At 37.4% G+C, this 23,183-nt stretch overlaps 1 protein-coding gene across 1 annotated transcript in view; it reads left to right on the top strand.

The window, feature by feature from the left end:
* The first annotated feature begins 18,205 nt into the window (after positions 1-18,205).
* Positions 18,206-23,183, top strand: part of si:dkey-237i9.1 (SEC14-like protein 1) — a 15,692-nt gene continuing 10,714 nt past the window's right edge. The window contains exons 1-6 of the mRNA XM_055158216.1: positions 18,206-18,350; positions 18,753-18,884; positions 20,242-20,370; positions 21,045-21,321; positions 22,728-22,837; positions 22,952-23,141. Of these exons, the coding sequence (XP_055014191.1) occupies positions 18,240-18,350; positions 18,753-18,884; positions 20,242-20,370; positions 21,045-21,321; positions 22,728-22,837; positions 22,952-23,141 (949 nt within the window). The 5' untranslated portion in view covers positions 18,206-18,239. The remainder of the gene's footprint in view (positions 18,351-18,752; positions 18,885-20,241; positions 20,371-21,044; positions 21,322-22,727; positions 22,838-22,951; positions 23,142-23,183) is intronic.

Below are 23,183 nucleotides of genomic sequence, written 5' to 3'. Positions count from 1 at the left end.
TGTGCAACAGTTTTCTAACCTGTAGACATTAACTATACTTAAAGGTGCACTATGTAACTTCGCCATCTGCTTGTCTTCTCGATAAGTTACTATTCCACATTCCACAGAATCGCATTAAATTTCCATCTGTGGAGACAAGCAAGTGCCGCTAGTCATATCTGTGTACACCTTGTTCACAGTAATCATTAATGTTTTCCAGGGATTCTTCAGTAATTCTTCAGTTATAAAAACACCTGTAGATATCCCAGGCAAAGCAATAACATCTCCATGAAGTCAAGCAGCTGGCAGGCCTACCATCAGAAAAGTTATGCAGTGCACCTTTAATTCTTCTTCACATAACTATTTAAACATCTGATTCCTTGAGTAGATGTGCAGGCTTACCTGTAGCTACAGCACTGTTTTTATGTCAAATTGCGTTTCACTTGGGAATGCAACGAAAGTGCATTTGTAGTGTTAAATATTGAGTGTTTTAGCAAGAAGCTGTCAATCTGTGGATTCTCACTCACTTTAAGACACGGCCAGGGTAAGATAGACTGTAGATTTGCCTTTGTGGGTCTGTTTATGCTAATGCTTTCTAAATACCCCTTTTTCCTTCTTCTTATATATAGTTTGCGTAGTTAAGTGGCATCACCTTTCACGCCACAATTTTCTATCCATATTAGAGTGATGAAAAAATATGAAACCGATATAATGGGAGTTGGTGCTGCCGATATAATCGCCGATATATTTAGTGATGTAAAAATTCACTGTAAATCTTGAATTGATTAAAAAACTTAGGTTTGGCTCTAGTGGATTCTAAATTGGGTTTATTTAGGCAACATTTATTGTTATTTTGACTCTTTACATCATATTTACATATAGTAGATTGGCCTAATGGCATTTTTTGCATCACATTCTAGCTGCTGTTACTGTCACTGCTAGTGATGGGTATTCCAGTTTTTTGTTGTTCTTTTTTTGGAGAACTCACTAAAGCAACTGGCTCTTTCGGCTCCCAAGCGACTCTTGAGATGGTTTTGTTGCAAGCAGGACTAAACCAGAACTGAACCAGGACTGAGTGTCGGGACTCGGTTTCTATCTCTCCCCTTCACTCAAGCCCAAGTTTAGTCCTGGTTTATTCATTTTATGCTGAACTGCAGCCAAATATGCATTTTTTTTTTTTTTTTATCCTATGCACACGCAGATTTCTGAAAGTTTCGTTTTCAGCCGCTGCTGCTGTCAAACTACGGGTCTACATGCGGCATGAAGAGAAAAAGTGAGAAAAAGAGAAAACACGGCTCCCAATAAGAAGCAGGCTCCTGTTGTTCGCTTCAAAGAGTCGGCATAAGAGCCGCTTCGATCGCGACCGACCCATAACTCCAAGCTAGTAAACTATCGCTATTAGCCTTTAGCCGTAAAAACGTGCGCACCGCGGTAATTAATTATATGCATAAATGTGGATCATTCACACGTCTATTCACTGCTCATTTACATATTAATGCTGGTCCAGTAACAAATATACGGCCAATGTAGTAACTTTACAATAGACCAGTAGAAAACAGTCTGTTTATGTGCAGGAGCTACAGCAGCTAACCGCTAACAAAACCTAAACTAGCTTCAAAGTCGATGTATTTCCAACACTCACCGCTCACAGGCTCCTCCTCACATCACAAGTCTGCACTAATAAATGTCCTTTTAATCCTCAAACCGATTGTCCGAAAAAGAATATGATCTCAGTGTTGCGCACCGCTGCGGGTGTAAACAAACACACGCGAGTGAAGTGACGTCACTCTGGTGGTGTGTTCAGGGACAGTACGGACACAGACACAGACAAATTACACCGTAGATAAATACTGATGCGGAGCCACATATTAGGACATTTATCTGTCTGTAAATTGGATTAAATGAACATAATGTAGAGAGTCTAAGCTTTATAACGAGGTATAACACGCCCTCGTGAAATATCGGCCCATATCAGCAAGCATATCGGCCGATAGCCGATATGTCGCCAGGTGCCCATATTGGCCGATAATATCGGCCAGCCGATATATCGGTCGGGCTCTACCATATATATAATTTGAATTCTGAAAAGTCCTCAGAATCATGCATAAAAATATCTAGTATCCTTGAAAGGCTTGCACCTGTTTTTTTCCCATGTATCTGATAGAAAAAAGTGCATGCTTAGCATGCTAGTTGTTAGTATTACCAGGAAGGTAATACTCCATTCTGGCCAGTGAAAAGTGCTTATAAACTTGTGGTGAATAGTTAGGATGCTCTGAATGCATTAGGTAAATGATGAATAACTTTGGACTACTGCAAATTGTGAAAAAATAATTAGTGCTTTAATGAAATTCATTGTTTTATCCTTTTTTAGATTTTGTGTGTAGGTTTTGCAAGGTAAAAACAAACAATTTTTGTCCTTTAAAAAGTAAACACGAAGTTATGAATTAGTTCTGTTTTTCAGGTTTTTAAAAATCAGGTTGAGCACCTTTTAAGGTAGGATAAAAAAGTGGCATTTTCTATTTGCTTATTGCATCCAGGAGGTGACCTGGCACACCTTTTTTAGTTAATGATGTGTTTAAGCCTCCACATTTAACACAGGTGCTGCTTTCTTTAAATGGAAATAAGCCTTTCCTAACCAGGCGGGTACCAGGATGTGGGAACAGTAAATCTCCTTAGCTTTGGCTGGTAGCACGCGGCTAACACATAGCTATAAATAGGGGGTTAGTACCTCCACCTGGGTCTAAACGAGGAGCTCTGGGCTGGGGACAGTAATAGGAAAGAGAGACATGATTTGTGAGCTGGAGGTGACCCAGCTCTGTTTAAATGAGACTTCTCTGCTGTAGCCTTGGGTGGTTTACAAATTAGGACAGGGTTGGATAAGGTTCATGGAAGTAATAGTTCTCTGTTCAGTGACAAATGTTTCTCCTTGATTTTAGTGCTTTTCATTTGTATAGACGTTATTGTCCCCTTCACTAGTTTAAAACAACTTGGATTAGTCTTTGGCATAGCAAAATCACTCTTTTACTTGTTTTTTTTTATTATGAAAAAGAAAAGTATACACCCTGAAGTTGTATGAACGAAAATTATTTGTGAAGTTTTTGTCTGAACAAAATCTATAGTGAACATTGTCATTTGTTATATTTTAGTCCAGGATATTTGACAGTAACAGTGGCAGAGCCTGTTTTGAATCCTGACTGTTCTGGTAACTTCTCACTGCAGTGAGTGTTTTGCAGACACTGCAGAGTCGAGCTAATGGTGCGTCACAGAAAAGGCTGCTGTTTTTATTAAAAACAAGAAAAATAGTATACAATCTATAAATTCCACTATTGCATCATATAATAGTCATATTCTGTAAACAGCCATTGTTTAAGTTGCTATTGATAGATAGTAAATGCCTCCATAAACACAAATCAAGTAACAGGATTTATTTAGAAACATTCTACCTAAGTCTATTGTAAGCAAATATGCAATGTTAAAGGTGCATTGTGTAACATTTCTGGTGGAGGGTCCGTCAAATGCTTTTCTCCAAGGTTATTAGTTTGTTTTGAGTGTTTCACAGTATGGTATTAAACTTTTCTATGTTCATTGAGACAAAACCTGGGCCAATCATTCAGATCTATGGAGAGGCTACCTTACATCCTGTTTCTCTAGGTATTTTTGAGCTATAAAACCACTTGTAATTGAATAAACATAACGTAGAGCTGCTTAATGTCATACTGAACATTCCAAACAGAGCAATGACATATCCATAATAAACAGGCAGGTGATGGACCCCCAGCCAAAAAGTTACATAACACACTTTTTAAACATAGACCCAAAGCTGAAAAACAATTATTTACCATTGAGAGAAAACAAGTCATAGCGCACATTCATTTTGATGTCGTTTGGGCTTTTATTTTTTCCATTTCTGTTGTATATTTTATTTATTATCTGTTTGTGTAGAAATCGTTTTGACATCAGATGCATTAACCATACATTGCTCAACTGTTTTGCCCGCAGCTCTTTAAAGCAGACATGTGAAATATTTCTCTCAGCATTTCTACCTGACTTATAGCCTCGGCTGCCTTTGGTCTGGAGGATTATGTTTGACAGTTTGCGCTGAGGAATTTGGTGCTTTCTCTCCCTTTGAATTTGCCTTTTTGACACACCTGTTTAATTTATGTAACAAGGATTAGATGAGAGCAGTTTGCATATGCTCTCGGGTAATGTATGTACCCACATCTGAACGCAGTATTCCTGGTATGTTGACAGCTTCTTGGAATATTTTACACTTGGCTCCAAAATCCAACCATAAAACTTCAACCTGTCAACAGTATAAGAAAATGAACAGCTCACATATCGTATTTTGTTTTTGTACTGTTTGGGAATAACACAACAGACTGCCAAAATGAACTGAACAAGACCAGACATGACTCTTAATTAAAGATGCTTGCTTAACGTGCTTCTTTGTGATTTGTAGCTCTGTTTTAGAGGGATAGCCTGTCTTTTAAACACATTGAGTTGCTTTAGAAGAAGTGAAAACCACACCGCAGCAGTTCTCAGTATTGACTTGAAACTCGTATAGATCATGACCACCAGATAGGTGGCTGTTGCTGGACCACCCCTTTTCTTTCCTTCCTCTTCAAATGCAGATGTTATTGTCAATGTGTCACATGACAGCTTTGCTTATAGTAACTGAGAGAGGAAATTACAACGTTCAAGCATTTTTTAAAATTTGGTTGAATAGAAATCTAAGAACCTTATCATAATGTTTTGAATTTTTCAGATGATGATACCATAGACTCAAACTAATGATGTGCTAAATCTGCTAATGGTATTTTATTTATTCAACTGGATCCAGTATTTTTGCTTAAGAATAGTTGAGCATTTCTTTGTTTGTAGTTTGTTTAAAACCAGTTTAGTTATGGCTTAGACTTGGTAAAATTAATTTAGTCCAGTTTTAGACCTGGTTATGTCCAAATTGGGTCTAGTACCGATGGCATGTGAACAGCCAAATATTAATAGAACACCATGTAACTTGGCAGAGAGTCTTGCCATCGGCTTGTCTCCATGGAGATGTTGTTGCTTTACCTGGTATGTTCCATGGTGTGGCATTTAACTTATCAGTCTTGCATTTATTCAATTACAGGTGTTTTACTGTAAAAAAAAAAATACATTGAAAAACATTACGTACTGTGAATGGTGTGGAGAAATCTTATAGTGCAACTTTAAATGGTGCTTGGTTGAAAACTACTATCATGAATCATCACATTTTAGAATTTGAAAATGACCAAGAACAGGCAGCCCTCAGCTGCTGCAGTCCCTGGAGTTTACTCCAATAACAGGAAATGTATTTGATTCTGTTGTTGCTGTTATCGTGGTGGGGCCTCTCAGAAGCACTGGTCCCTCCTCGGGGGGCCAACGTGGAATGTCAAACAACACAAGTCCTGTGGCTGCTGTGTCAGAGTATGGGGGACAGCTCTCACTAACCAAAACTGACAGGAGGAGAAGTCAATGGTGAAAGACAATGCATACAATTTGTAGCCATGTATCACATTACATGCAGGATGTAGAAGGTGGTTAAGAGAGGAGAGTCATATTGTCCCCCAACATACTCTGTGGAAATGTAGGTCTGTAGCTAATCCACAAGGACAAGGGTTTCTTCAATGGAAAAATACTTGTGCCTGGAACAGTGTGCCCAGTTCACACATTAGTTTTAGTTGCAAATTGTTTTATTTGGATTATTAGGATGTTTTTATTATTTATATCTACAACAGTAGAAAGAGTTTTTGGATTTAGTTTTAGTCACTGGTCAATTTAATCTGCCTATTCTCTTATAAAGATGATGTTTAAAAGATCCATACACTGTATCTACAAAGGGACATAACTGACCTGCTAGCTGCTGTGTTACAAATAGGAAGTGAATATGGGGGCACTTCTGGCTCCATTGACCCTGTTTCCAGTTGACTTTACATAAAAAATTGCCACCCCTCTCTTTGTTATTGCTGCTGTGAGCCTCATTATTTTGGCCGTAAAATGTTCAGATTAATGCTCTGCATGATTTTGGTGCTTTTTATTTAGCTGTTTTAGTGAATAAATTCCTAATTTGAAACTCCAAATTCAGCCCTATAACTGCTAGCATCATGAGTTTAGTTTGACTGGAGCTGAACACTATGGGTGACGTCACACTCCCTTAGTCCAGTTCTATACATTCCTGTGGTGGCTGCTAAATAGAGGGTGCAAATGTGGTGCACTCCCTAACTTGACTTAGATAAAAAATATATAACATTGTTATTTTATATTAAGCTTTATGTTTCATATTTTGTTTAAAATGTAACATGCATATGCATAGACATATTTTTATCATGTTAAATGTGCTCATATCACTTTATTTGAGTCATGTGTTTGCCATTTGAGTGTGCTGAGTTGGAGCAACTTAATGAAGGTTTATGGGAGAGCCTGAAGTTTTGAGAAAATTTGACGTCATTACGTTGCTTCTACCCATTACTTTACATTGCAGCCCTGATGTACATCTTGGGAGCGCAGGGTGGGAGTGATCTGAAATCAAGTGATTGGTCTTCATAAACGTTTATCACACACCTGACCTATTGTGATTCAGTGTGCTATCTTTTAAAAAAATATATACCACCAGCCACCACTGATACATTCTGTGGCTAGATCCCAATTTTGAGAACTTTTGATGGTGCCTTGACTTTATTTTAGTTATAAGATTTTAAAATAGATATAGCAACTGTTTATACACATTGCAAACTACTCAGAAATGTCTAAAACTATATGAAGAAAAAGGAAATAGAGCTGGAGTTTAGCAACGTGACACCTCCTGCTAACGCTAAAAGAGGAAGAAATGTTGTTGACCATTGCAGCTCTATTCAGAGGTGTGTCGTATTTGAGATTCTTGGCATTTTACTATTTGTTTTTCAGAGATCACACAGGTTGAAATGTGAAAAGTCAGAAATACAGGTTTACTAGGAAATTGCAAAACAGCAGCTGCATGCTCTTCACCATTCAAGTGGTAATTGGCAAGTGATTTCCAATATTTCAGATTTTCGGGCAAAAATAACTACAGATCAAAGTGCCCTCATGTGCTGAAGAATGATTTTAATAGCTTGAACAACTAGCACAGCTGCATTGGCCAAATTAAACATGTATAATTTCCATTTTGTATTGAAAAGATGGTGGAATTCAGTATCTGGGATAACTAGGCATAGGATCAAGCAATGAATTGAATGTTAATTGAGATTCATTTGTTAGAGTTAATGCCAGACCACTCACTTGAAGCATGGATTGGAGTTCAAATGTTGAAGGGGGGAAAAAACAAAATCAAATGGAAAATTGAGATCAGTCAGTATGAGGATAACACTGATTCTTTTTTGTGTGTGTGTGTGTGTGTCATAACACAGTGCCTCAGGTAAAGACATTTTTAACCAGATAGTAATACAAAGAAAATGGTACCCAATGTTTTCTGGTAATTCTCAGTCTTCTGTTCATGCTCTACATTGTTCAGATTAAATACATTGTATTAAAAGAATGTTCCTATAGAAACTTGAGAGATCACATTCTTTTCGTGGAATTATTGTTACCGTGTAGTGCACCACTCCTCCTCCTCTAAAAACTTAAGTAGGTCATCCCTGGCACTTTCTGACACCCTGCCGTCACATATTGCTTTGTGCTGTATTGTGTTATGGAACCTCTTTTATTGCGGATTCTGTATATATTTCTAAACTTGTCTCATCCTGTGGAGATGGCCCTCTCCTGTGTGCTGACCCACTTTGGACAGGTCGTGTTCAGAATTTTGGAGCCAAGCGTTTTTGGCGCAGTAGCATCCTCCTGGGCTCTGCTCCTGTGTTGTAATCTGTCTGTGAACTGCCTGCTGCTTCGGCCCTTATCATGTAACGTTTATTAGATCTCAAAGCTCGCTTCCTTTCCTTCCTTGAGATAAATAGTTTCCCGCTATAATTTAAGAAAAAAATAAATAAAAGGCATTTTTATCTGTTTTTAGTTTATAATAATACAACAGATGTGATGTAAGTGAGGTAATTGTTACCTAGCAACCATTATTTTAACAAGAGTTAAACTTCACAATAGTTATGATTAGACTTGTCCAAATAACAATGCCTTTATTTCGTTAAATGAACGATTTAAAGTGTAAAAGCAATGTGGTCATTGTGTGTATATTATCCTTGGATTTTGCATGGAATTTTCTGTTTTGACTACAAGTGTAGAGATTTGTTTTAGAAGTTACAGCTACTCATGTAGATGTATTTTTTCCCCACAAACTGCCACTGAACTAAATTAAAATTGTGATAGATATTTGCCAGAGGTACTATCCCACCAAACCAAGTAATAATTAAAAAACCTCTATGTGTACTTTGAGATGTAATTATTTAGGAGTCAGCAAAACCAGTTCTATAGTTCCATTTGGGTGTAGGTTTATGCTGATAAATTACTAATTTTGCTCCTTTTTTAAAGTGCTTTGCCTCCAAATTTGCACCTCCTGCTATTCTCATTCAGGTCCTGTTCGTCTCTTGTGAATGGATCCATCCTGCTTCCCCTCTTTAATTCATGCTCTGTTCAATGCCAAACCCCAATGAAGAGTTATGGCCCACTGTGGAGAGAGGGAGAGAGGTAGGGAGAGCTTATCGGAGACTGCATGCTGCGTGGTGCTGCATAAAAAAATCACTGTAGCTTCATCATGTGACTCTCCACCGTCCAATCGGAGCCCTCCGCAGCCGCTTTCATTCACGGATAGTCAGGATGCTCATTCACCCTTTCTCTCTGCTGCAAGGTCGGGATGCTGCAACCGCGGAGCCCCTCCCCCCACTGGCCTCTTGCTCCCCCCTTTTCGGGCACAGATGAATGCACTTCTACAATGACCCTGGCTCACTTAACGCTGCATCATCTACACTGTACAGTGTGGTGCGGAGAGTGAGTCACGGCTATGCAGCGGCAGCAGTGACGTTGATGTACAATAAACGAATATTCGGTTTACGTAAAGGCGCCTTTCCTGTTCTTGCTTTCCAATTGCGTTAATTAGCTTGGTGACGCAGAGTTTTAATGTCATCAGTCAAGAACAGAAAGATGATTTGTGCTGGTCCCTATGGCATCTGTATGTCAGTGCAAAACTATTTTAGGATACAATTTTGCTCATACAATCCCTGCCATATAAAATAAATGATTAGAATAAAATATCCATTATTCAGAGAGTTGTTTATTTTTGTGTAAATAACTGTCAGTTTTTTTTCTGGCTGTGGATTTGAATAGCCTAATAAAGTTGGTGAAAAGAGAGGGATAAGAGAAAAAGAAACACCAAGAAATATTATGAAAGATGCTACAATCTTGTGAAGTACTAAAATTGCTGTTTTGTAAAACTCTGATTATTTTTATCTTTATATAAATTTAATTATCTTTTGATTAATAACTGCCTTTCCTCACTGTTTTTCAGACTGAGTTTGTTCCCATTTGACACGTCCTCTTGGAGCTGTTAGTTTTCCCAGTCTAATGCATTACAGTTAATTCAATAATAGAGGGCAGTGAGATCAGATCATGTACTTTGCCAGCAGCCTTTTTCATTTTTCCTGTAAAGTGATGTGTATCAACAATTCTGTCATTTCCTGAACAGTCTAACTTCTTGGTTCTTGCTTCATAGACAATTTCCCTGTCATGATTTTGTAACATGAAATTTCTTGATTTCTTGATTTTTTTATCTCAGTTTTGTTGCACCATAATCAACATCACAGTGCGAACAAAGAAGTTCATCAGTTTTTCCTCCATAGTGATCCAGATATTTCAATCAATCAGTCAGACTTTATTTATAAAAATGCTTTTCATACAAAAAATGCAACATTTCATTTGATTTTATTTATTTGCAGTGGTGGATGAAGTACTCATTACTCTAGTTAAGTAAAAGTATTTATGTACCCATTTGAAAATGTACTTTAAGAGTGTATACTGTGGTCCAAAAACAAGAAAAATTATCTGACAAAGGCCCGAAACGTTATTTAAAAAAAAAAAAAAACTTCAGCCATCTGAGTGCGTAATCATTACCATTTAACACAAACATTTCAAATGTGGTACTTCAATTTTGATCTCTGCTCTAAACTTGCATTTACTGACCCGAGAATTGTCTGTAGACCTGTTTATTAAAAAGGGCAAAGCAAAATCACAGACTATTAGAAATTAATCATAATTGAAATTTGATTGCACAGGTCTGTAGTGTTCAGAGCAGTCTCTGCTAGTTACCATATGCATTTCACTGTTAACAGTTATGTTGTGGAAAGCGTTCTGCTGGCAGGAATGCACAGAGTTTAGCATTTCTTCTCCTGACTTGATGTTTTTTTGATAGGCGGCAGATGGTGTTTTTGAGTTCAAGCATATTATTAAACCCACTCACTCAGCCATGGTGCATACAGTACAGTATAGTACAGTACAGTACACAACCAAGCAGTTTAGCATTTTGCATGCCTCAACAAATATTCAGGACCTTATATAAGATTCTGCACATTTTATTGTCAGCTGGTTACATTACAAAGCCCACTGCAGAGTGATTGTGAGATTGCGGGCTGCAGACGTGGGTGGTGTGGCATGCTCTTTAAAAGCTCTATTGTTGTGAGTCTTCAATTAGCAGCTTGTTCTCTACCGCCTCAGACCAGTCCACACCTATGACCACGAACAGCACTGGACTTCACTTACATTTACGTAGGAGTGAAGTCACACCTTTCTGAAGCCTACTAATTGCCATGTTTCATAATGTCGCAAGAAAACACATACTTAAATACATGTTTTCTCCAATACTACTACTACTACTAATAATAATAATAGTATGTGTAAATATTGTCTATTTAGAATCCTTCATTCGCCATATTTCAATACTTTTATTTATTGAAAAATGTGTACCAGAAATCCTCAATGTACAGTAGTTGACAACTAAAATCATCATTACTGGTAGCTCTACAGAATACTAAAGAATGTCTCACCGTACAACTGTGTACTTTATTGTTGTATTACTCCCTACATTTACTTGTTTTGTTCCAATGATCTACAGTATATATCCCAAACTTCACTGATCATCTCCCACTGTGCTGTCATTAAACAGCTTTAGTTTTAAAAGCAGTTTTGAAACCTTATCGTTTTTTTTTTGGTTTTTTTTCATTACGTATGTGCATGTTGTATAATATTTTAAAGACTGCATTTTAATTACATTTTACGTAATGCTGTTTTGGTTCCAGAAAACACCTTAAGTAAGAAATTAATGCCTATATAACCTGAAGCAGCATCTGAAGCAGTCTGACTGGTCCGTCCAGCTGCTCAGAACTAGGACAGGGATGTCTCTCTGTTTATACGAGATTCTTTTCCATAGACTCTGCATGCGGAAAACCCTCCTCTTTACATTCCTTCAGCATGGAATAACTTTTTATAGATTCTAATAAATCAAACTGGCTCGGAACACTTGTATAGGTCCCCCGGCGTTGCATAACATCACAGAGCGTACTTAAACATTTTGTACAGCTGAGGTAAGCGTACACTGTAAGCACTTATTAGCTGGAGGCAGAATGCTAGCACGGCATTTAAGTCCAGAACCACATGTTGTTCTGTTAATTATATAAATAGTACGTCATTGGCACTATCCATTCTTTGCATAATCAACATTTTTAACCGCATAAAATTACCCAAACCTCTCAGATCTAGAGTTGAATCTAAACATAGTGGCTAAACCAAATACATATGGCTGACTGACTTTACATGACATTTCCTCCTTCCTCATCAAGAGTTTCTGATCAATTATTTGGAAAATTCAAAACATCAAAGTTCCCTTTTTCTCTTGTAGTCATCTTTGGCATTTAAGTTCATTTCCACTCCCTAACCATTTTTGTCTCGCTTGGTTTCTGCAATGACCTACTTCTGATTCAAGCTTTTTAGCAGTATAGCAATTCTTTCTTTCTAACTCTTTAAGCCGTTTCATATCAAAGTTTATAAGCTGTATTGCTCTTGGTTATAATTTGCTATAATATCCGCATTTAAATATGAACATGTTTTTTTTCCTTATGCTAATCTATGACGTTTCTGGATTCATAATATCTCTCAAATCTCCATGTGACCCCAATTACGCAGACCTGACAGCTTCCCCTTTGAAAGCCACGAAGCTAGGCCAGTGCTCCTAACCATGCCCCAGTCAATAAATCCAATTAATTACATTAGCATTAGCATGATAGCAAGCTCTTAATGCAGTCCAGCATATAAAGGCCAGCCTGTGATCTAACCCGTGATTGAGATGACGCACCACACTGTAGTCAACAAGAGCCTGTGAGCAAATAGTGATTTGCCGTTCAAACTTTGACATCATATTGCCGAGAGCAGGGCCCATTCATAGGTCTGTTTAGTTGGTGACATCAACAGTGTTGTAGCTGTATTGGACTTTCAGATGAAACCAACCAAGTTCAGAGAATTATCCGCTTTGTAGTCACTCCCTTGTTTAACTATTTACAATGGATGCTTTCACCAGGAACTGCTTATTTGAAATCCTAGAAGCTATTATCATCTTTCACCTGCTTGACATTAAATTGTTATTGAAATCTACATACTATAGACCTGTTTTAAAAGGAATTATTGTGCCTTTTCTACAAGCTGGACTTTTTAGTATTTTCTCTCAGTATTCTAGCCTACTTTATTTCTTCACAGATCAATACAACACAATTTAATCTACCTAAATGCAATTGCCATCCTATATCATAACTTTACTTTATTGTAGATAATATTGATGATGGTACTACTTGACCCTTTTCAAGTTTATTCATTCACTTATGTCACACTGATAAGTAGGGCCGTGTATCATTAAGAACTTGCCGATATGATACATATCTCGATACAGTGCACTTTCGATTCGATACGATTTGGTATGATATATTTCAAATCAATTCGATATGATTCAATAAAAAATAATGGCTAAATCACAGCTGTGACACTGAAAGTCTTTGTGTTTCATATTCACTTTGCACAATAAGTGGTTTAACAAACATTTTAATCATCAAAACAATGAATATGTCAAATGTGTCGCATAAACGGGTTTCCTTCCTCTAAATAAGCAACAAAGTGTAGCTCTGTAACAAAATTATTAAGTCAAATATACAAAAAAAATACTCTTTGCAATATAGAGATACAGCAGTTCATGATACTGATACTGTATCAGCACATTAACCGATACAATATATCGATATTTTGATATTTATGCACACCCCTACTGATAAGCTACTGTGGAAACCATAGCTGCCCTGAGAATGACAGACAAAAACTGGCTGCCAAACTGCACCGTAACTTCTCAGACTACCACAAACCAAAAAAGTGATCCTTGTAGACATTAAAACAGGCAAGTATAGGGAAGTGCTTTACCCAAGGACACATCAATAATACAATGATTGTTCTTCCACCTGAGCAACTGTTTCCCCATAAAACAATATCATGTTAATGTATTGTATTGTATTCAATATGAAACTGACAAAACGAACAGTGACATTCCTGTATGTGTTGCATGGAAAAACCTAGCTAAACCAGTCTGACAAAATACAATATAATGACAATATATTCAACATTCAAATTTTCTATATCTAACAGAACAATTGCAATATTCAATATGTATCCTACTGTGACACTGTCCAATATGTTTGTCTTAATCTTAAAGTCCAGCGTGGCCCCCAGCTGCCAGAAAATCCAGATGATAAAAATAGCAGACACTGACCCCTGTGCGTCTGTCATCTTTATTACACAACGGTTTTCATAAGCTCCAGAGATGTGTTATTGTTACTGAGCATGGGCCCTTTCTCAGCAGCCTTCAGCACCAAGATCCAGTCATTGAATCGGCCATTGAATGTACAGAAGTTACAAGGTCAATGGTGCTGTAGTACAACAAAAGAAAAATGCTTTGCAAATGTGTCCTTGAAGTTTGATTTGTAGAAAGGCCTTCTGATTTCATAAGTAGAAATAAGCCATACATGCTTGTCTCCATGGATATGTTATTGCTTTACCTGGAATGTTCCCCAGTATGGCATTATTAAATGATCATTTATTCAATTAAATGTGTTTTTGTTGCTCAAAAATATCTTTAAAACCAAACTCCTATATATGTTTGTCTCTATAGAAATAATTTATTGCCATACTGTAGAACTTTTCTCCATAGAGACAAAAATATTTACATATACTGCACTTTTAAAATGAAAAGAAAATAATATAATAAGCAAAAATGTACAACTATTGAAGGCAAAACAATAGGATTTAAGTTCTAATCAACATCATGAAAAGATGTCATGGTAAAACCTGGAAGTTATTTTGGCGTTTATGAAAATATGTTGTCAAAAGATGAGCTCAGTGAAATGTTTTATTTTCGCACATAAAACAATTCCCACGAGTCATGCAGTAAAATAAATATTCAGAATCTCCTCCTTCCTGATTGCATGGTTACCTAATTTCAGTGCAATCATCAATAATATTATGGTATTGCATTGCTAAACACTGCAGGCTTGCCACCTCTGTACTCAGAACCAGCCCATGCAACAAGCAGTGACATGATCTGAATGGGAAAATCGCTTGCTTTCAGAACTGCCAGCGACCTCACCGCCTCCAACGGGAACACTTTGTTTTCACCCAGTTCTTGTGCCCTATTCAACTGCTCTGTGGATCAAGTGTCCCTTACAAAGCCGTTAAATCCTTCATAGCCCAGATATTGTTTTTCCTTGCACGCACTCTGCATAGTTTGTTTGCTAAAATAGGAAAATGTTTTGTGGGATTCAGGAAGCCATTAAGTAACAGCCTATTGTTTTCATATTTTCCTCTTGTGTCCCATTAAAAGTTTACCCAGAAACAATTACTCATAGCTTGGCCATTTGGGGTATGCTGCACAAACGTAACCTGTCGCCATGGAGATGTCCTGAAGGCTCGGCAGGGAGCTTTAGTTTACTCTGTCTATTCCAATAAGTGAAGGGCACTTCTAGGTCTGTTTGCAGTGGCGGGGTTGTGTACACTGTATTGTTTGGGCTACCGTGTGGTTAATGGCTTCTAAGTGTGACTAATTTGACTGCCACATGAGAATTTGTAAATACCATTTTAAGTATATAACATAAATCAAGCATTGTCTTTGTTATATAATATGATTTTGATGATTTTCAAGAGTGAAATGAGTTGTATAGGTACAAACAAATACACAAATAATTGCACAAATGACTAATATGGTGTGACTCCTTAAGAAGGTAAATATATTATCTCTCACCAGAGGTTAAACAATGGATTCTAAATAGTGACTGTGGCTGTGACGTAAAATGCCTGAGATGATAATGAAGCTCTCAGTACAACAGTACAAAGAGGACTGTTTTCTAAATTAAATATTGATCTTTTAGTTTATTTATATATATATATATTAATATTAAACTGTTCAGTTATGTTGTTTGTATTTTTTTATGTATTTGTATGTATTTTAAGTCAAATACAAGTTAGCTTTTGGTCAAGTCAAAATTATTCACAAATGTGATTGTTACTGTGTGCAAATCTCAGGGGTTACAGCATTTACCCCTGAACTAGCAGACCCAAATCTGAGTTCATGTCCCTTTTTCCATTGCAAGTGTCTACACAACTATGGTCTACCGAATGCTTATTCTCGTGTACCTCTATTTTCATTTGCAAATACTAATATCAAACTTCAGTGATTGTCTTGTTGACACATCATAAAGCAATCGTGGCTGATGAAGTTTCTTGAATGGGGCTAAATCTGTTTTTTGATCTGGGGAAAAAAATCCTGTCCATTTATATTTATCCTTTACTGTGTTTTAAAATATCCCTACTGTAGTCTAATGGTGCTTTCCCAGTTACTTCCCTTTGAAACTGACCTGCCCTTGTTTTCCTGTTTTTAGTTCTGAAATGGGTAGAGCTATTCTGAGCACACAATAGGCAGGTGAATCTATTTGTTATGCTTTGTGATATTTTTAACCATACACAGCTCCAAGTGATTTTCTGTTACATGTACAGTAAGACCAATGTTTTTGCACTGTTAATGCACTCTTTGTTTTTGAGGGTACGTAATGTTTTCAGCAGCTCCTCTTTGGATAAGCTTAGCTTTTGGTGCCTGGTTGTTTTTAATGAGTGAATGATGTTTACAGTTGGAGCTTTTGTGATGACCGCAGTGCAGAACCTGTGTTGGATCATACTGGAAAACAGGACTCAGCGTTTTCTGGGACAGTGCACAGAAGTGATTCAGCATTAATTCTATTGTCTACATATTGCCTACTCATAAAATATGCTGTGCGATGAACTAACCATTCAAACACAATTATTAACAAGTCACCTACTAACCAACTACCAGTGTATTTTTGCTGGTTCAAGGCTTGAATAAATTGACCATGTATTGACATTACATTTATATTGCCATATGTTTTAAAGGAAGGATTCTTTTCAGTGTGCTTTTTAACATTAACATTTGTGATAAGACTGAAATATGAACTGATGAACAAATACAAGAATGCATTTCACAATGATGCTGGAGGTTTAAAACACAGCTACATTTTCCTGTAAAAGATAAGATACTTTGTCATTTACAGAGGACCACCTATTTGATAATTGCATCAACTCAAATTGGGTTATAATGTTGAGACTTAATGAAGTTGAAATCTTAATTTCTGCATACTTTGCATTGACGTCATGGCTATGGCCATACCCACAACTGCCCTGGGGCTGACTGAACCTGATCTTTTAGTCCATTTAATTGCTGTGTAATAAATAGATCAGGCTATTATTCAAAAGCTCCATCATACTTCTCTGCACTCCAAAGTTAGCTAGTTTGTTGTGATTTTTTTTTTTTTTTTAACAACTCCTGGTTTTATTCATTATCCAAGAAAAAATTATTTGTGTGGTCTACACATAAGTTAACATGGCTTAAGTCCTTGTCAGCTGTTTAAAGTGAAGTTGCAGAGCAGATTGTTTGAAGTTATTAGAGAAACTTTGAACCATATGGCTGGTCCCACGCTCCACAGAACACAGCTCTTTTATCAGCACTTCTCAGCTGATGTCTCTCTGAGTCCGACCCTGAATGTCTTGTGAGCATCACGCACTTCAGTCCCTGTTTTCTTTGCAAGTTCACCTCCGGCTCTTGTGCTTTCTGTAGGCATGGGTTGCCTATAGTTCTTCTTCATCTGACTCTTGCAAATGCACATATGCACCTACTTAGACATTCTCTCTGCTTTAAATCTGTTTCTATGAATGATGTATATTCTCATCATCATCCATTCAGCCTAAAATATATTAAGAGTCTATGGTCTAAGTGTTAATTGCCATTATTTTTATAGAAATAATACATTTGTTTATCTTGCAATAGGAAACACTGTGCCTTGCAGCTGCAGTTTTATTCTGCTAGATTGTGTTACCATTTTTCCTGAGTAGTTTGTTGATTTTACATGAACTTATCTTTTGAAGGCCAGTTGTTGTTGACATACCAGTGGATTTCTTGTCTGATACAGGGACATGTTATGAAACCAAAATAAAGTAACATTTTTGTTGCTTTTTCATTCTTTTGCATTGAAGGATGAGTTACATAACCGTGTCTGGTTGAAAGCAGCATTGCCCCCTGTCTTAAAGAACAGTTTAGTGAAATGCTGTTGCCCCTGGCCACCGGTCGCACTTGTGTTAAGCCCTTTTGTGGTCAAGTGCTAAAACTGGTCAAGAGCCATTCTCGCCTGCGTGGAATTGGCTTGAGAGGAGCTGAAGTGGCTTTTGTTTTGCCTGTTTAAATTCATTTTCTGTTGACTACTGTGATGGAGGTACATTAGGCTAATGCATAATCTGCTGTTGAAGAAATGAAAAAGGAATCAAAAAATGGTTAAGCAAGAAGATATTCTGCAGTTTCAGATGTTTATATTTTTACTACCACATTAATACCTTTTTAAAAAGTATGAACAATGAATAATTCAGGATTACTTAGTTAAGGTGTTAGGGTTAGGAGTCAGTGTTAGGAATCAGGGTTAGGGTAAGTCCTAAGTCTGAATAGTGTTAGTGTATTTTCCAATAATACCATTAAATATAAGTGTGTTGAATTTCTGTATTAAAAGGAAATATGGTTATCTTATCCATCCAACATGCAATATTTGTGTCACAATGTTTTGTCTTTAATTTTTCAACCTTTTAGTCCAACTAAAAATGTAAATGTATTTCTAGATGTTTTCTCATAATTTCATATTCTTTCTCTCTCTTAGGCCTACGAGCGCCGCTTCCCCACATGTCACCTTATCCCCATGTTTGTGGCCAGTGATGTGGTCAGCGAAGAGACCAGTGAAGATGGCAGCACCCACAAGATTGAACGCCGCTGTGCTCTGGATGTGGATGCCCCCCGTCTCCTCAAAAGGGTATGTCAGTGCTCGATGTCAAAGGTTAGAAAAATGCATAATTTAAGAAATTTGGGTTGTGTAACTTAAGGTAATGTACCTGCTGAAAGATGTGCAGACGCCTTACGTGGCTAATACAATGGCAGATTGTTTAAAAGTTGTTAAGCTGTGTAGTGGAAGCAATAACCACTCCATAATTATCAAGACCACTCTGATAGCTATATGGTTATATGTATGAATGAACTTCTTAGATTATCCTTTACTTGCACATACAGTGGGGGCATGGATTTTTGAGATCCAAAGAGAAATCAAACTAAAATCTAAAAGATTCCCATTACTTCCACTACTTATAATTTGGATGAGGCTTAAAAATGTAACAGTTCAATTTATCTTATCTCAAACATTTTATTATTTATGTTACAGATTGCCGGTGTGGACTACGTTTACTTCATCCAGAGAAACACCCTGAACCGTAAAGAGAGGACGCTACACATCGAGTCACACAATGAAACCTTCTCCAACAGAGTTATCATCCACGAGACCTGCTGCTACTCGGTCAGAACTAACACTTGTCTAACCATAATATTTGTCAGTATTTGTAAAAATAATTTATACCTAGGTAATGTGCCACTACAAAAGTGTTAAATAAAACAGCCAGTCCCTAGCTTGACAATTCCTTAATCTTGACCCAAAAATTTAAAGAAATCATAAAAGGAAAGAATAAACAACAGTAATATGTTAAATCAAACTTGAGGAACACGTTGTTGTTTTTAAAGTAATATTTATAAATGTTGCCTGAAGCCTTCAGTCAGAATAAATGTTCTTGATTTTAATGCATTTAAAAAAACTCAATTTACAATAACCATGTGACTATTAGACAAATTGGAAAATTAATTGCTAAACTAAATTGCAAACACTTAGCATATATGAATCTGCTGACTCCATATCTCGGTATTGCGGGCCAGAATTCCTTTTCCCTGAGGCTAGCCTTTGTGTCTCAGTTTGAGCTAACCTGTCTGCTAATTGCTCTTATCCAGTTAACATGCCCTTTCTACATCTTTGTACCACCACTCCATGTTCAACCCCGCATGGATGAATGCACCTTGATTAAATGAGACCAGGCACATTGCTGTACCCTCTAACCATGCTAATTTTAGTATCTGGACACTGCGTTCTTCTCCTTCATAGACTTATACAGTGCAAACATAAATGGAGTGGACAGTGCAATTAAACTGAGCTAATGGACTGGCTAAAGCTCAGATACTTGGGTAGTCATGGCTAATGAAGCAACCAGCCCTGTGCTCGAAGGAGGCAATTAGCTCATATTAAATGCAAATGTCCAAATGTGTAAAAGAACATGCGTAAGCCCTATGGTTGTGTAGTATTCTAATGGCCAGGCTGACACATGGCCTCCCACACTCTGCAATCATGGTGTGTGTGCGTCACGCTTTGATGAGGCCCAATATGTGGTTTCCATAGTAACTCGGACATCTTATTCTTTTTATGTAGAACATGTGCACTACTATGGATGGACACCATAGTGCTTAGATCCCACACTAAAACATGGGTATTTTAATCTCTTGAACTATTTTTAAATGTTTTGTGGAGCCTCCTTTTGATGTTTTTGACCTCTAAAGACTTTCCAGCTGTTTGCACCATCAGACTTTTGGTACAGTATTTGATAAATATATATTTTGCTTACCCACATGACAATAGCTCTGAGAATGTAAACTGTACAAGACTGATAATTTGATATACAGACTACTACTATGTAATTTACTGGATTCAGATTGATTACGTAAAATTAACATTTTCAACATTTTATTTGTGTGTGTTGTCTGTTTGTGTAATCATTTTGCAATATACTGCTCTTCCTTAATATATAATTGGCATATTTATGATATATTTACAGGTTCATCCTGAGAATGAAGACTGGACTTGCTTTGAGCAGACTGCCAGCCTGGACATCAAGTCTTTTTTTGGATTTGAGAGCACTGTGGAGAAGATCGCTATGAAGCAGTACGCCGGCAGCATCAAAAAGGTGTCAACTTAACATTTCATATCTCAGTTTTTCTTTTCTCCTCTTTGGCTGTCATTGGCTACTAACAGTTATAGAGTGTTTTGTAAGTGTCTGGAGAGTGAAGTGGACATTATGTTGTGAGAAATGAGTGGTGGGACTGTCAAAGGGGTTTGTGACGAGTGACTCAGTTTTTCTGGGGCTGTAATGATTTAAATAGACTTGTATAATCACTGTATGTGGGCAGTGGTCACTTGGTGTGAACACTGACTCACTGGCTGCCATGTAGCTTGAACAGAACTGATCACCTCGATAGCATTATGTAAATGCAGAATCTTCTAGATGGAATAAATGTACCTTTTAATTTATGCATTTGTTAAATTTAAGGACAATTTAAGGACCATTCTAAAGAGGAAGAAGAATAAAAAAATATATTCTATTAACAATAAAAAAGCTGAAACTTGAAACGACTGTGTTAAGACTTCAGCTTTTACAAAGCTGACTGACTGACTTCGAGTCTTTTGACTCGAAAAGAATAGTTTTTGAAAACATCATATTTAATGGTAATAAAACTAAATTTAATAGTGGCAAAAAGGGGACAAATCTTTTAGGTTTGTATAGAAGTAAAAATATAAAATTAACATCTACTTATTGATGGAAAAACAAGCAGTGATTAATACTTTTCTTACCTCTTCTAGGGAAAAGAGATCATTGAGTTCTACCTGAAGGAGCTTGAAGATGAGGGCATTACACATGTGACGCGCTGGTCACCCTCCTCTCAGACAACAGCTCTGCAGAGACCGACTAGTCTGTCCACCACCCCCTGTGCCCTGCCTGCCCTCCCAATGTCCCCCACGGTCCTCACCCCCACGGCTGCTGATACCAAGGACGGAGCCTGCGGAGAAACCAAACAGGAAATGAGCCTGGTGCTTCAGACTGAGAGCCTATTGGAGATGCTGGCTGGAACTCCCGAAGGTCTAAGCCTAAACTGTTCTTAAAAATGAAAGTTCGTAAAATAATGTAACCCAAGTGTTAACAGTCATATAGGTCATGAATGTGCAGAGCTGGAATTTTTTCAGTTTATCAAAATGCTTGGGAGTAAATATAGGTAAACATCTGTTACCCAAACACATGACATTTCCTGCATTCTTGAATGTATCAATGTATTGTGTAGTAAAGAATGCAATATATGGACAGTAGGAGACTGTACCTAAATGTGTCATAAATCATAATAATCTAATATAATAATTAGGGGTGTCAAATTATCGCGTTAATTGCGATTAATTAATTACAGTCATATTTAGCGTGTTATGTTTTTTAATCGCGTTAATCTCATTTTTAATCTCTAACTTTAGTGTTTCTGTATGTGAGTTGCTTTATTATAAAACCTGTTTTTCTGTGTTGTTGGGACAACAACACACACACACGCACAAACAAAAAACACATTTATAATTTTTTAAATTTCGGTAATTCCACTCATTGTCGGAAACCCACACAAAACACGCGCAGTAAGAGCGACGTTTACGGCGTCAGTCGCACAATGGACGAGGTCGAACAGCCAGTAGAACAGAGTCAGCAGTGCACAGGTAAAAACGCATTCGTGTCTTGGAAATTATTCTCCCGACGTGAAATATAAAAGAAAATAACAAATATAATATCGCCTACAACTTAAATGTCACTGGTGAAAACAACCTGCATAGACTCATGATGTCTGCACTACTGTCCTATAGTGACCTGCCACATGAGGGGACACGCACACAAACACACACAAACACAAACACAAACACACACATCATCGTCATTAACCTGAGAACGCACGGACCACGTTTCCTTCCGTAGACACTGCGCGGACACCGACGTGCTGCCGTGAGCCGCGTGTGGATCGTGTTTTCTCGCTACGCTGCGTAAACCGCGCTTTCCTCGTTTTTGCTACTTTACAGCAAATAGTTTCTTATTCATGGAGACTTGGGCTCAACAGCCAATTTGGAGAGATTTGTTAAACAATAAATGACTTTATAAAGTCACTTTTTTAAATCTATATTAGTCTTTTGATCTGCCACAATAATGTAATAATGAATTTAAATGAAAATACCTCAAATTGAACGCTTTTCTCAGCAATTTTTAGGTGAGATTAAAATTAGATTAATTAGATTAATTAATTACAGATCATAATTAATTAATCTCTCAATTTTTTTAATCGCATGACAGCACTAATAATAATACTAATAGTATAGTAACTAGTGTCTTCCCTTTGCTTTATCTGTGACACTGAGTTGATTTTGGCCATCTTGGCCACCCCAGGCTCCGCCCCTGCTCTGCTGCTTAAATTGAATCATCTTCTCAGAGTTCAGAGATTAATGTTGTTGTTGTTTGTGTTGCAGATAAATTGGATGCAGATTACATCAAACGTTACCTAGGTGACCTCACACCGCTGCAGGAGAGCTGTCTCATCAGACTTCGGAAATGGCTGCAAGAAACGCACAAGGGAAAGGTGATTTTCATCTTAATTCAATCAAGTTCATACAGGGTCTTTAAAGTTTATAACTGTGATCGTCATTATGATTGAACTCAACTGTACAATGACAATACTTTTATCTGTATCTAGATTCCCAAAGATGAGCACATTCTTCGTTTCTTGCGAGCACGGGACTTTAATATTGACAAAGCACGGGAAATTCTATGTCAGTCTCTGACCTGGAGGAAGCAGCACCAAGTGGACTACCTCCTGGAGACCTGGAGCTCTCCTCAGGTCCTGCAGGACTTTTATACAGGGGGCTGGCACCACCATGACCGAGGTACAGTAGTCTACTGCAAATTTTTTGTGAAATCTTCATAAA

The sequence above is a fragment of the Boleophthalmus pectinirostris genome, unplaced genomic scaffold, assembly GCF_026225935.1.
Source record: "Boleophthalmus pectinirostris isolate CB_2022bp ecotype Guang Dong unplaced genomic scaffold, ASM2622593v1 HiC_scaffold_22, whole genome shotgun sequence".
Lineage (NCBI taxonomy): Eukaryota > Metazoa > Chordata > Actinopteri > Gobiiformes > Gobiidae > Boleophthalmus > Boleophthalmus pectinirostris.
This window is presented reverse-complemented; position numbering and strand designations above follow the sequence as displayed.